The sequence below is a fragment of the Amblyraja radiata genome, chromosome 21 (assembly GCF_010909765.2).
Source record: "Amblyraja radiata isolate CabotCenter1 chromosome 21, sAmbRad1.1.pri, whole genome shotgun sequence".
Taxonomy (NCBI): Eukaryota; Metazoa; Chordata; class Chondrichthyes; order Rajiformes; family Rajidae; genus Amblyraja; species Amblyraja radiata.
The window spans coordinates 41919649-41935254 of record NC_045976.1 but is presented as its reverse complement, the minus strand read 5'-3'; the positions used below and the strand labels follow the sequence as shown (position 1 = coordinate 41935254).

Below are 15606 nucleotides of genomic sequence, written 5' to 3'. Positions count from 1 at the left end.
GTGACCTGCGTGGGTTTTCTCCGAGATCTTCGGTTTCCTCCCACACTCCAAAGACGTACAGGTTTGTACGGTTAAATGGCTGGATAAAAATGTAAAGTTGTCCAAGTTGGCGATATGCAGAGTACTGCTCTGTCGACTACAAAATTCAGAAGCTTCAGAAAGTTTAATGGCTTTGGAAACAGCTGCATCATAGATCAGCATGTGGATAAAGCACAAGATGCTTTGTGCGGATTGATTATTTAACGTTTATCCCCTTGCAGGTTGGATCTGCTCCCGTTTTATGCCCGTCTGGTTGGCACCCTTCACCCATGCATGGCCGACGTGGCAGAGGATCTCTGTACCATGCTAAAAGGCGACTTCAGATTCCACGTACGTCCACATTTTGTATTTCATATTGATTAATTTTTCAAATAATCTAAGAAACCACTTCAGAATCAGTATTGTTTAAGAAAGAACTGCAGATGCGGGAAAATCGAAGGTAGACAAAAATGCTGGAGAAACTCAGCGGGTGAGGCAGCATCTCGACAATTAGAAAAGATAGACAGGAAAGAAAGGGAGGAGGGGTGGCCCTTTTAATAAGGGAGGGAATAACGGCAATGGAGAGGAAGGATATTGCGTTGAAGGATCAGGATAGTGAAACAGCTTGGGTACAGATAGAGAATAACAAGGGGAAAAAAACACTAGTGGGTGTAATTTATAGACCTCCAAATAGCTGTGACGCTGTTAGTCAGAACATAAATCTGCAAATAGTTGACGCATGTAAAAAGGGAACTGCTGTAATCATGGGGGACTTCAATTTTCATATTAATTGGGCAAACCAAACTGGGCAGGGTAGACTAGAGGAAGAGTTTATTGAATGTATTAGAGACGGGTTCCTAGAACAGTATGTCACGGAACCGACAAGGGGGGAGGCAATCTTAGATCTGGTCCTGTGTAATGAAGCAGGATTAATTAAAAATGTCATAGTTAGGGACTCGTTGGGAACAAGTGACCACAATATGGTCGAATTCCATATTCAAATAGAAGGGGAGCAGGTTGAAACTTAGGCTAGGGTGCTTAGTCTAAATAAGGGGGATTATGAAGGTATGAGGACTGAGCTGATCAAAGTTGACTGGGATAGCAGACTCAAGAATAAGACGGTACATGAGCAGTGGTGTACGTTTAAGGATCTACTGTATAACCTTCAAGAAAAATTTATTCCTATGAAGAAAAAAAGGGGTAAGGGTAAGAACAGTCAGCCATGGCTCAGTAAAACTATAAAGGATAGTATTCGGCTGAAGGCAAGGGCATATAAGGTAGCCAGAGGTAGTGGGAGGGTAGAGGATTGGGAAGCATTTAAAGGTCAGCAAAAAGTAACTAAGAGATTAATTAAGACGGGGAAAATAGGCTATGAAAGGAATTTAGCGAACAACATAAAAACTAATAGTAAGAGTTTTTATAGCTATATAAGAAGAAAAAGGGTGGCTAAGGTGAACGTTGGTCCATTGGAGGGTGAGACTGGAGAGTTGTTGGTGGGGAACATGGAAATGGCAAAGGCATTAAACGAGTATTTTGTATCAGTCTTCACCATAGAAGACACAAAAAATATTCCAACGCTGGATAAACAGGAGGCGGTAGGAATGGAGGAGCTAAATACTATTAAGATCACCAAGGAGGTGGTATTAGGGAAATTAATGAGACTGAAGGAGGATAAATCCCCTGGGCCTGATGGATTACATCCAAGGGTCTTGAGGGAGATAGCAGTGGGGATTGTGGATGCATTGGTGATAATTTTCCAAAACTCCCTGGAGGCAGGAACGGTCCCAGTGGATTGGAAAATGGCCAATGTAACACCTATATTTAAAAAAGGAAGTAAACAGAAGGCGGGTAACTATAGACCGGTTAGTCTAACATCGGTGGTGGGTAAAATGTTGGAGACAATTATTAAAGAAACGCTAACGGGCCACTTGGATAAACATGACTTCATCAGACAGAACCAGCATGGTTTTGTGAAGGGGAAATCGTGTTTAACGAATCTGCTCGAATTCTTTGAGGAAGTAACAACTCGGGTGGATAAAGGGGAACCGGTGGATGTGGTATACTTGGACTTCCAAAAGGCTTTTGACAAGGTGCCACATAAGAGACTATTGCTAAAAATGAAAAATTATGGGATTGGGGGTAATATATTAGCATGGGTAGAGGATTGGCTAACGAATAGGAAGCAGAGAGTGGGGATAAATGGTTCATACTCGGGATGGCAACCGGTAACTAGCGGGGTTCCGCAAGGGTCGGTGCTGGGACCCCAGTTGTTCACGATTTATATAAATGATTTGGAGGAGGGAACCAAGTGTAATATATCAAAATTTGCGGACGATACGAAAATGGGAGGGAAAGTAGGGGATGAGGAGGATAGGAAGAGTCTGCAAAAGGATATAGATAAGCTAGGTGAGTGGGCAACAACTTGGCAGATGAAATTTAATACTAATAAATGTGAAGTCATTCACTTTGGGGAAAAAAATGATAGGGCAAGTTATTTTCTAAATGAGGAGGAGCTGCGTTGTAATGCAACGCAAAGGGATCTATGGGTATTAGTACATGAATCACTAAAAGTCAGTATGCAGGTGCAGCAAGCAATCAGGAAGGCCAATGGAGTTTTGGCCTTTATTGCTAGGGGGATTGAGTATAAAAACACGGAGGTCTTGCTGCAGCTGTACACGGTATTGGTGAGACCACATTTGGAATACTGTGTACAGTTCTGGGGTCCATACTTAAGAAAGGATGTACTAGCCCTGGAGGCAGTGCAGCGAAGGTTTACAAGATTAATTCCTGCAATGAGGGGATTGACATATGAGGAAAGGTTAAGTAAGCTGGGACTCTACTCTTTGGAGTTTAGAAGAATGAGAGGCGATCTCATTGAAACGTATAAGATCGTGAGGGGCCTTGATCGGGTGGATGCACCGAGGATGTTCCCAATGATCGGGGAGGCTAGAACTAGGGGACATAGTTGCAGAGTGAGGGGGGGCTCTTTTAAAACTGAGATGAGGAAGAACTTCTTCACCCAGAGAGTGGTTAGTTTGTGGAATTCACTGCCCCAGGGAGCAGTGGAAGCAGAAACGTTAAATATATTTAAGTCGAAAATAGATGGTTTTTTAGCTGCCAAGGGGATAAGGGGCTACGGGGAGAGGGCAGGGATATGGACCTAGGTATGGTTAGTATAGTAGACCTGAGTGATCTCCTGGACAAATGTCGATCGCCTGGATTGGGGTCGGAGAGGAATTTCCCGGATTTTTTTCCCGAATTGGACCTGGGTTTTTATCCGTTTTTTTGCCTCCCCCAGGAGATCACGCGGTTCTTGGGGTGGAGAGGGGTGATAGCGGTATAAAGGGGAGGGTAGTGTCTTGTGTTCTGTGTCTTGTGTCTACTGTTTGTGGGTAAGTGTGTCTGTTTGGTGTTCAGCCATGAGTGAATGGCGGTGCGGGCTCGACGGACCTGGTGGTCTACTCTCGCACCTACTTTCTATGATTCTATGATCTATGGAGCGAAGGAAATAGGCAACGTTTCGGGCCGTCACATTAATAAGTAGGAAGGAACTGCAGATATTGGTTTATACCGAAGATAGACACAAAATACTAAGTTACTCAACGGGTTAGGCAGCATCTCTGGAGAAATGGAATCGGTAATGTTTTGAGTGGGTAGGATCTAATGAAGGGTTCCGACCCAAAACATCACCCATTCCTTCTCTACATATGCATTAATATAATCGACTAACTGACTTGATTAATATTCATTTCTATGGATTTTTTTTGCTTATTATGTTTTCAGATCAGGAAGAAGGATCAGATCAATATTGAAACTAAGAACAAGACTGTGAGGTTCATTGGGGAACTGGCAAAGTTTAAAATGTTCTCAAAGAATGATACGCTTCATTGCTTAAAGGTCAGTCTGCAATATCTTTTATCCATGCACATTAGCCTGACATCTGTGAGTGTTCAATGAATGGACTGGGCTACATCTACAACTCTGTAAGACTTAAGAAATTGCAGAAGGTTGTAGATGTAGCCCAGTCCATCACACAGACCACACTCCCCACCATTGTAGATGTAGCCCAGTCCATCACACAGACCACACTCCCCACCATTGTAGATGTAGCCCAGTCCATCACACAGACCACACTCCCCACCATTGTAGATGTAGCCCAGTCCATCACACAGACCACACTCCCCACCATTGTAGATGTAGCCCAGTCCATCACACAGACCACACTCCCCACCATTGTAGATGTAGCCCAGTCCATCACACAGACCACACTCCCCACCATTGTAGATGTAGCCCAGTCCATCACACAGACCACACTCCCCACCATTGTAGATGTAGCCCAGTCCATCACACAGACCACACTCCCCACCATTGTAGATGTAGCCCAGTCCATCACACAGACCACACTCCCCACCATTGTAGATGTAGCCCAGTCCATCACACAGACCACACTCCCCACCATTGTAGATGTAGCCCAGTCCATCACACAGACCACACTCCCCACCATTGACTCCATCTACACTTCACGCTGCCTCGGGAAAGCAGCCGACATCATCAAAGACTTGTCCCTGTCCCACCCCGGTCATTCCTTCTTCTCCCCGCTCCCGTCCGGCAGAAGGTACAGAAGCTTGAAAGCGTGCACCACCAGACTCAGGAACAGCTTCTTCCTCTCTGTTATCAGGCTTCTGAACGGCCCTTCCATAAGCTAGGGTGCTGTCCGATTCACCTCTACCCCATTGCGGACATTGGACTTTGTCTGTGGAACTGATGCGCTACAATGATGAGAACTATATTCTGCACTCTGTATCTTCCCCTTTGCTCTACCTATTGTACTGCAGTTTGACTTGATTGTATTTATGTGTGGTATTAACTGATGCGTTTGGATTGCAGGCAGAACAAAGCTTTTCACAGTGCTCAGTACACGTGACAATAATAAATCTTAACATAACCTTGGCCTTAATTCAGCAGAGATATAGTGAGATTGTACAATAGTTTCTAAATATATCTATATAATAATTCATGTATACAAGGCCAGTAAAACCTGTGATAAGGTTACACTCTCCTTGGAGTGATTTAAATTGCTATCATTCCTTCCTGTCAAAGCTAGCAAAGGGACAAAAAAATTAGCCTCTGTTGCTCAGTTTCACATAAATATCAAATTACATGTGGCAATCACTCTGAGTACTGTTCTGTACTTTTCCACACAAATTAAAGCTTTATTTAGTTTAGTTTATTGTCACGTGTACCGAGGTACAATGAAAAGCTTTTGTTGCATGCTAACCAGTCAGCGGAAAGACAATACATGATTACAATCGAGCCGTCCACAGTGTACAGATACAGGATATATAGTGTATAACGTTTAGTGCAAGATAAAGACCAATAAAGTCCATTTAAAGATAGTACGAGGGTCGTCAATGAGAGTCGTTGGACTGAGCTACATCTACAAGACTGCAAGAAATTGCAGAGTTGTAGATGTAGCCCAGTCCATCACACAGACCACACTCCCCACCATTGTAGATGTAGCCCAGTCCATCACACAGACCACACTCCCCACCATTGTAGATGTAGCCCAGTCCATCACACAGACCACACTCCCCACCATTGTAGATGTAGCCCAGTCCATCACACAGACCACACTCCCCACCATTGTAGATGTAGCCCAGTCCATCACACAGACCACACTCCCCACCATTGTAGATGTAGCCCAGTCCATCACACAGACCACACTCCCCACCATTGTAGATGTATCCCAGTCCATCACACAGACCACACTCCCCACCATTGTAGATGTAGCCCAGTCCATCACACACAGACCACACTCCCCACCATTGTAGATGTAGCCCAGTCCATCACACACAGACCACACTCCCCACCATTGTAGATGTGGCCCAGTCCATCACACAGACCACACTCCCCACCATTGTAGATGTAGCCCAGTCCATCACACACAGACCACACTCCCCACCATTGTAGATGTAGCCCAGTCCATCACACAGACCACACTCCCCACCATTGTAGATGTATCCCAGTCCATCACACAGACCACACTCCCCACCATTGTAGATGTAGCCCAGTCCATCACACACAGACCACACTCCCCACCATTGTAGATGTAGCCCAGTCCATCACACACAGACCACACTCCCCACCATTGTAGATGTGGCCCAGTCCATCACACAGACCACACTCCCCACCATTGTAGATGTAGCCCAGTCCATCACACAGACCACACTCCCCACCATTGTAGATGTAGCCCAGTCCATCACACAGACCACACTCCCCACCATTGACTCCATTTACACCTTTGTAAGCAGAAACATATTTAACCTTCTTTCTTGCATACAGATGCTGTTGGCTGACTTTTCTCACCACCACATTGAGATGGCCTGCACGCTGCTGGAAACAGCTGGTCGCTTCCTGTTCCGCTCGCCTGAATCCCATTTGAGGACAAGCGTTCTTTTGGTAAGATATGTACATTCAAAGTATACAATTTGTTTGTAAAACAGAGATGCAAGGAGGTGCAGATGCTGGTTTGTAAAGCAGGACACAGTGCTGGAGCAACTGAGCAGTGGAGTTGCTGCCTTTCAGCATCTGAGACCCATGTTTGATCCTGACTACAGGTGCAGTCTGTACGGAGTTTGCACGTTCTCCTCGCAGTGCCCGATTTACCTACAGGCTCGACAGACTGAAGTCTAGGGCCTCATAATCTAGGGGGCCTCCGGCCAAGGTGTATAATATTTTTGACACTGTCATAGGCCTTTCTTACATATGCTGTCACAACGCACTGTAGCCTCTAAACAACCCTTCAGTAATTTTCCTTGCCCTCCATTTCAGAATAATAGTGTTTTAAGCCGATAACTCGACACTAGCACTGGCAGAGACCCGGGTTTGATCCAGACTATGGGTGCGGTCCATATTGAGTTTGTACGTTCTCCCCGTGACCCGTGTGGGGTTTCTCCGAGATCTTTGGTTTTCTCCCACACTCCAAAGACGTGCAGGTTTGTAGGTTAATTGGCTTGGTAAATATAAAAATTGTCCCTAGTGGGTGTGGGATAATGTTAATGTGCGGGGATCGCTGGTCGGCACGGACCCGGTGGGCCGAAGGGCCTGTTTCCCTGCTGTATCTCTGAACTGAACTAAACTAATGCTGAGCCCTTTGGTGTGATGTCATCAGGAGCAAATGATGCGCAAGAAGCAGGCGATGCACCTGGATGCGCGCTACGTCACGATGGTGGAAAACGCTTATTACTACTGTAACCCTCCACCCGTGGAGAAAACCATCAGGAAAAAACGGCCTCCCCTTCAGGAGTATATCCGTAAACTCCTCTACAAGGACCTGTCCAAGGTCACCACGGAAAAGGTACGGTCATGGCTAGTTTATTAAATGAATCGATCACTCTCCTTCATCACCCCCCCCACCCCCAAACCCACACACACACACATACGCACACGCCCACATGCATATATACAAGTGTGTATGTGTGTTAAGTCTAGAGGGTTTTATTGTCATACGTCCCAGATAGAACAATGAAATTCTTAAGGGCCTGTCCCACTTGGCTGTCATTTGCGCGCCATTTACGCGACCTGGTATAAGGGGTCGGCCATTTAGGACTGAGATGAGGAAAAACTCTGAATCTGTGGGATTCTCTGCCACAGAAGGCAGTGGAGGCCAATTCACTGGATGTTTTCAAGAGAGAGTTAGATTTAGCTCTTAGTGCTAAAGGAATCGAGGGATATGGGGAGAAAGCAGGAACAGGGTGCTGATTTTAGATGATCATCCGTGATCATAGTGAATGGCGGTGCTGGCTCGAAGGGCCAAATGGCCTACTCCTGCACCTATTTTCCTATGTTCTCCCTGTGGCCGCGTGGGTTTCCTCCGGGTGCTCCGGTTTCCTCATCACGCTCCAAAGACGTGCGGGTTTGTAGGTTAATCGCCCCTCTGTAAATTGTATCCTACTGTGTAGGGAGTGGATGAGAAAGTGGGATAACATAGAACTGGTGTGAGCGGGTGATCGATGGTTGGCACGGATTCATTGGGCCCGAGGGTCTGTTTCCGTGTGCATGACACAATGATTCTCCTCTTTCTATGCCGATGGTAATTAATGCAAATGAAGTGTGGGAAATAATTGTGCCTAACGAAGCTTTTACATTCTAGGTGTTGAGACAGATGAGGAAACTGGCGTGGCATGATGCGGAGGTGAAGGAGTACGTCATTAACTGCATGATCAACATCTGGAATGTCAAATACAACAGTATTCACTGTGTTGCAAACCTGCTGGCGGGATTGGTGCCGTACCAGGAAGACGTGGGAATACACGTTGTTGACGGAGTGCTGGAGGATATCCGTCTTGGAATGGAGGTGATGACATGCCGTCCGAATATTAAACAATGGCCTTCCTTAATACACGCTGCGTTTCAAATCGGCACGGTGGCGCAGCGGTAGAGTCGCTGCCTTACAGCGCTTGCAGCGCCAAACACCCGGGTTCCATCCCGACTACGCGTGCTGTCTGTGAGGAGTTTGGAGGCTCTCCCCGTGACCTGTGTGGGTCTTCTCCGAGATCTTCGGTTTCCTCCCACACTCCAAAGACGTACAGGTTTGTAGGTTAATTGGCTTGGTATAAATGTAAATTGTCCCTAGTTGGCGTAGGTTAATGTTAATGTATGGGGATCGCTGGTCAGTGCAGACTCGGTTGGCCGAAGGGCCTGTCTCCTCTCTGTATCTCCAAACTAAACTAAAAACTACTAATGTGTATTTGAATATTATTAGGATAATGGCAGTGAAATGAGATCATGTGTTTTCATTTCATCTTTTAGAGAATGCAAATGGTAATTTTCTCATTTTTTACTCATCTCTCTCTTTACTTTTTTGATTTAGTTTAGAGATACAGCACGGAAACAGGCCCTTCGGTTCACTGTGTCAGCGCTGACCACCGATCACCATACACTAGCACTATCCCACCCACTCTAGGGACAATTTACAATTTTGCCAAAGCCAATTAGCCTACAAACCTGGGTACACAAAATTGCTGGGGAAACTCAGCGGGTGCAGCAGCATCTATGGAGCGAAGGAAATAGGCGACGTTTCGGCCCGAAACGTCGCCTATTTCCTTCGCTCCATAGATGCTGCTGCACCCGCTGAGTTTCCCCAGCAATTTTGTGTACCTTCGATATTCCAGCATCTGCAGTTCCTTTTTGAACACTTAGCCTACAAACCTGTACGTCTTTAGAGTGGTTTCAAGATGGGGGCAATATTCCCAGAACACAGATCGCCCACAAATCCGCACGTCTTTGGGATGTGGAACGAAACCTGTGAGGTCGGGGGGGGGGGGGGGGGGGGGGAGAAACGTACAAACTCTGCGCACAGACAGAATCCGAGATTGGAGTCGATCCAGGGTCTCTGGCGCTGCGAGGCGGGGAAGTTTCCCTGTGAACCTGGCATCCGCCAACCTAAAACGAGACGGCCTTTCTCTTTCAGGTCAACCAGCCCAAGTTCAACCAGAGGCGGATCAGCAGCGTGAAGTTCCTCGGCGAGCTGTACAACTACAGGATGGTGGAGTCCACCGTCATTTTCCGCATCCTGTATTCCTTCATTACGTTCGGCGTCAGTACTGACGGCAACGCCACGCCGTTGGACCCGCCCGAGCACCTCTTCCGCATCCGGCTGGTCTGCACCTTGCTCGACACCTGCGGCCAGTACTTCGACAGAGGCTCCAGCAAGCGAAAGCTGGACTGCTTCCTCGTCTACTTCCAGGTGACCGACCTTCCACTGCGCCAATCACAGAACACAGAGGGCAGTGGAGGCCAAGTCACTGGATGGATTTAAGAGAGAGTTAGTTAGAGCTCTAGGGGCTAGTGGAGTCAAGGGATATGGGGAGAAGGCAGGCACGGGTTATTGATAGGGGACGATCAGCCATGATCACAATGAAATGCGGTGCTGGCTCGAAGGGCCGAATGGCCTCCTCCTGCACCTATTTTCTCTGTAACACTAGTCAAAGTCAATGTGCAATCCTGCTTAGTTCCACTCTGTTCCTATCCCTCCGTATCACCACTTCTACAGCCAACAATAGACAATAGGTGCAGGAATAGACCATTCGGCCCTTCAAGCCAACACCGCCATTCAATGTGATCATGGCTGATCATCTACAATCAGTACCCGTTCCTGCCTTCTCTCCATATCCCTTGACTCCGCTATCTTTAAGATCTCTATATATCTAACTCTCTCTTGAAAGCATCCAGAGAATTGGCCTCAGGATACAGATTAGTACGAGTGTCAGGGGATATGGGGAGAAGGCAGGAGAATGCGGTTCAGAGGGAATATCTCGTGCAGATGGACACAAAACGCTTCCTAGTCTGAAAAAAGGACCCCACCCGAAACGTCACCCATTCCTTCTCTCCAGAGATGCTACCGGTCCCGCTGAGTTACTCCAGCTTTTTGTGTCCATCTTCGGTTTAAACCAACATCTTCAGTTCCTAGGTAGACAAAATTGCTGGAGAAACTCAGCGGGTGAGGCAGCATCTATGGAGCGAAGGAAATAGGCAACGTTTCGGGCCGAGACCAGGAAAGCATCTATGGAGCGAAGGAAATAGGCAACGTTTCGGGCCGAGACCAGGAAAGCATCTATGGAGCGAAGGAATAGGCGACGTTTCGGGTCGAGACCCGGAAAGCATCTATGGAGCGAAGGAAATAGGCAATGTTTCGGGCCGAGACCAGGAAAGCATCTATGGAGCGAAGGAATAGGCGACGTTTCGGGTCGAGACCCAGAAAGCATCTATGGAGCGAAGGAATAGGCGACGTTTCGGGTCGAGACCCGGAAAGCATCTATGGAGCGAAGGAATAGGCGACGTTTCGGGTCGAGACCCTTCCAGATTCAGATTCAGATTCAATTTTAATTGTCATTGTCAGTGTACAGTACAGAGACAACGAAATGCATTTAGCATCTCCCTGGAAGAGCGACATAGCAAATGATTTGAATAAATAATAATAAGTGATAATAAGTGTCCGGGGGGTGGGGGGGTGATTGGCAGTCACCGAGGTACGTTGTTGAGTAGAGTGACAGCCGCCGGGAAGAAGCTGTTCCTGGACCTGCTGGTTCGGCAACGGAGAGACCTGTAGCGCCTCCCGGATGGTAGGAGGGTAAACAGTCCATGGTTGGGGTGAGAGCAGTCCTTGGCGATGCTGAGCGCCCTCCGCAGACAACGCTTGCTTTGGACAGACTCAATGGAGGGGAGCGAGGAACCGGTGATGCGTTGGGCAATTTTCACCACCCTCTGCAATGCCTTCCGGTCGGAGACAGAGCAGTTGCCATACCATACTGTGATGCAGTTGGTAAGGATGCTCTCGATGGTGCAGCGGTAGAAGTTCACCAGGATCTGAGGAGACAGATGGACCTTCTTCAGTCTCCTCAGGAAGAAGAGACGCTGGTGAGCCTTCTTGATCAGAGTTGAGCCTTCTTGATCAGAGTGTCTCGACCCGAAACTTCACCTATTCCTTCGCTCCATAGATGCTGCCTCACCCGCTGAGTCTCTCCAGCAATTTTGTCTACCTTGGATTTTCCAGCATCTGCAGTTCCTTCTTGAACATCTGCAGTTGCTTCCCAAACTAATTTGGGGCTTGGGGAGGGAGCAGAGGGAGCCAGGACGTAGTGTGTGGGGAGGGTTCCTTTGTATATGCAGCTGCTGCTGGGCCTCATTTTGGACGGACAGTCTTCATTGTTGTCTTGTCATGGTCTACCCACTGCAGCGCTACATCTGGTGGAAGAAGAGTCTGGACGTGTGGAACAAGGATCACCCGTTCCCTATCGACGTGGACTACATGATCAGTGACATCCTCGAGCTGTTGCGACCGAAGATGAAGTTCTGCGCCTCCCTTGAAGATGCGATCAAGCAAGTGCAGGAGCTCGAACGTGAATTCCTAATTAAACTGGGTAAGCGAGGCTCGGTCTGTATTCTGACGGACGCAAAAGGCTGGGGTAACTCAGCGGGTCAGGCAGCATCTCTAGTGAATAGTAACAGGTAACGCTTCGTGTTGAGACCCTTCTTCGGACTGAGGGGTAAGGGGAGAGGGAAACGAGAGATATAGAAGTCTGAAGAAGGGTCTCGACCCATTCCTCTCCAGAGATGCTGCCTGTCCCGCTGAGTTACTCCAGCATTTTGTGTCTCCCTTCGATTTAAGCCAGCATCTGCAGTTCTTTCCTGCACTTTTTGTCCGAGAGATATTGAAGGTAGTTTTCCAATGTGCCCCTGTAGCTTTTTACTGCTCTTCAACCAATTTGACTTCTAGCATTTTAAAGAAATCCCCAGAGTGCTGGAGTAACTCAGTGAGTTAGACGGCATCTGTGGTGGGCATAGTGGCACAGCAATAGAATTGCTGCCTCACAGCGCCAGAGACCCAGGTTCAATTCTGACTACGGGTACTGTCTGTATGGAGCTTGCTCGTTCTCCCTGCGACCGCATGGGTTTCCTCCAGGTGCTCCGGTTTCTTCCCACACTCCAAAGATGTGCAGGTTTGTAGGTTAATGTTTGTAGGGCTCGGAAGACTGAAGGGCCTGTTTCTTTGCAGTATCTCTAAAGCCTAAAGGTTTTGGGTTGGGCCCTTCTGACAATCTTGAGGAATGGTCCCAACCTGAAGAATAACTTGTCCATTTTCTCCACAGATGCTGCCTGACCCACTGAGTTACTCCAGCACTCTGTGAAACGTCACCTATCCACGTTCTCCACAGATGCTGCCTGACCCACTGAGTTACTCCAGCACTCTGTGAAACGTCACCTATCCATGTTCTCCACAGATGCTGCCTGACCCGCTGAGTTACTCCAGCACTCTGTGAAACGTCACCTATCCATGTTCTCCACAGATGCTGCCTGACCCACTGAGTTACTCCAGCACTCTGTGAAACGTCACCTATCCATGTTCTCCACAGATGCTGCCTGACCCGCTGAGTTACTCCAGCACTCTGTGAAACGTCACCTATCCATGTTCTCCACAGATGCTGCCTGACCCGCTGAGTTACTCCAGCACTATATTGGGGGGTTTTTGCACAAAATGCAAAAAACACCTTTTGCACAAAATGCAACACCTCACATTTCTCTGTATTAAATTCCATCAACCATCTTCACTATCTACAATACCACCCACTTTAGTGTCAAGTTCCTTGTTTAGGTGCTGTTTGGCAAGCGTTCTAAATATAATCTTTCACGTCCATGTTCAGAGTTAATGCAGGGATTATGATGAATGAGCTGGCAATGTGGTTGCTCGTCAATGCTAATTCGGTTCATTGTTAATGGAAACAAACTGTATTGAAAGAGCTCTTGTTCTTTATCTCGTGGAATGGATGCAGTGAGGGTGGGGACGGAATTTCACAAAGCGCTTTGATGACAATAGCTGGCAACCGCACCCTGGCATGCGCCAAGACATTGTTGCGTTGATGGCAGAGAACGATATTTGTTCCCTTCTTGGAAGATTTCTCTCCCAAACGCTTCAGGTTTTTCGCGCAACACTTAAGGGCCTGTCCCACTTGGGCGACAGCCTGAAAAGAGGTTGTCGCGGCGTGGTTGGGGCATGACGCAGGGTGACGTATGTAGTGGCGCACGGCGTGGTTGGGGCATGACGCAGGGTGACGTATGTAGTGGCGCACGGTGTGGTTGGGGCATGACGCAGGGTGACGTATGTAGTGGCGCACGGCGTGGTTGGGGCATGACGCAGGGTGACGTATGTAGTGGCGCACGGTGTCGCCCTGCTGCCTCTGGATTTTGAAATGTTCAAAATCTTCAGGCGACATCTGGGCGTCTCATCATGTCGTGCGCCCTGTCACACGCTGACGTACGCTGTCCTGCGGGTGATGCCCGCTGCCGCGGGTATTTATCCAGTAAAAAGTTATTGGTCCTTCGATTTATAGTTGATTTCCAATGTGATTATTATACTTCAGTGTAACCTTCTTGTGTTGTGACGGGGAGTGTCGTAGCTTGACGTGACGGTGGCGTGGATTGTCGTAGCTTCACGTGTCGGTGGCGCGTAGTGTCGTACAACTTGACGGTCTTTAGGGCGTCAGTCACTGACGTTCGCAGTCGCCGAAAAAAGTCGGACAGGCCCTTTAATGGCAGAAAATTTACTCCAATTAATTATTTACTGTTTTGCTTTGCTTTTGAATTATTCAAAGAAAAGAACTGAAACATCTGATGAAGGGTCTCGGCCTGAAACGTCACCCATTCCTTCCCTCCAGAGATGCTGCCTGTCCCGCTAGTTTCTCCAGCATTTTTGTCCACCTTCCATTTTCCCAGCATCTGCAGTTCTTTCTTAAACATTTAATCCCAAGGTTCATAATGACCTTATTTTAGTTTCTGGCATTGGAGTTCTTCACTTCCCCCACAATAGGGTTAAGGAGCTTCTAAACATCACTCCACTTGTCTTGTACCTGTCCAACCTGTAGTATTGTGTGGGCAGACACAACATGCTGGTGTTATGCCCCTGTCCCACTTAGGAAACCTGAACGGAAACCTCTGGAGACTTTGCGCCCCACCCAAGGTTTCCGTGCGGTTCCCGGAGGTTTTTGTCAGTCTCCCTACCTGCTTCCACTACCTGCAACCACCGGGAACCGCACGGAAACCTTGGGTGGGGCGCAAAATCTCCAGAGGTTTCCGTTCAGGTTTCCTAAGTGGGACAGGGGCATAACTCAGCGGGTGAGGCAGCATCTATGGAGAGAAGGAATGGGTGACGTTTCGGGTCGGAGACCCATTCCTTCTCTCCAGAGATGCTGCCTCACCCGCTGAGTTACTCCAGCATTTTGTGTCTACATTGGGTGTAAGCTAGTATCTGCAGTTCCTTCCGACACAGCTAAAACATCAACTTGCTTTAAACAAATATCTACTGGTTTATTAGTAATTACCAGCGCTATTAAGTAAGATTAAAATAATTTTTATTCCAGGCATTTATGGATCAAGAAAACATGGTTTTGGTATCAAATTGGGTTAGGCTTTGAGAACAACTGTGATCATTTTCCAGCAAATGAATTAAAAAAATATATATATCTTTCGTCTTGGTCGCCTTTCAAAGGACACCACTGACCAAACTCAGATTAGGTCAGCAATAGTGAATCTTGGAAAATAGCAGGAGTCGGCCATTCGGCCCTTCGAGCCAGCACCTCCATTCAATATAATCATGGCTGATCATCCAGAATCAGTACCCTGTTCTTACTTTCTCCCCATATCCCTTGAATTCCATTAGCCCTAAGAGCTCTATTTAACTCTCTCTTGAATTCACATCCAGTGAATTGGCCTCCACTGCTTTCTGTGGCAGAGAATTCCACAGATTCACAACTCTCTGGGTGAAAATGTTTTTGCTCATCTCAGTCTCCTTAATCTTAAACTGTGACCCCTGGTTCTGGACTCTCCCCGCAACATGGGGACCATTTTTCCTGCATCTAGCCTGTCCAACCCCTTAAGAATGAATGAATGAATAAGTTTATTGGCCAAGTATTCACATACAAGGAATTTGTCTTGGTGCTCCGCCCGCAAGTGACAACATGACATACAGTGACACATTAAACATTAATAATAAAACATTATTGATTAAACATGTGAATTAAATAAAATACCAGA

At 47.3% G+C, this 15606-nt stretch overlaps 1 protein-coding gene across 5 annotated transcripts in view; it reads left to right on the top strand.

Annotated features, from left to right (window-relative positions):
• Positions 1–15606, top strand: part of upf2 (UPF2 regulator of nonsense mediated mRNA decay) — an 85191-nt gene that overhangs the window by 28694 nt on the left and 40891 nt on the right. For all 5 annotated transcript variants that reach the window (XM_033040176.1, XM_033040174.1, XM_033040178.1 and 2 more), the window contains 7 exons: positions 261–369; positions 3802–3915; positions 6361–6477; positions 7190–7375; positions 8171–8374; positions 9491–9766; positions 11756–11939. In XM_033040176.1, coding sequence (XP_032896067.1) covers positions 261–369; positions 3802–3915; positions 6361–6477; positions 7190–7375; positions 8171–8374; positions 9491–9766; positions 11756–11939 — 1190 coding nt within the window. The remainder of the gene's footprint in view (positions 1–260; positions 370–3801; positions 3916–6360; positions 6478–7189; positions 7376–8170; positions 8375–9490; positions 9767–11755; positions 11940–15606) is intronic.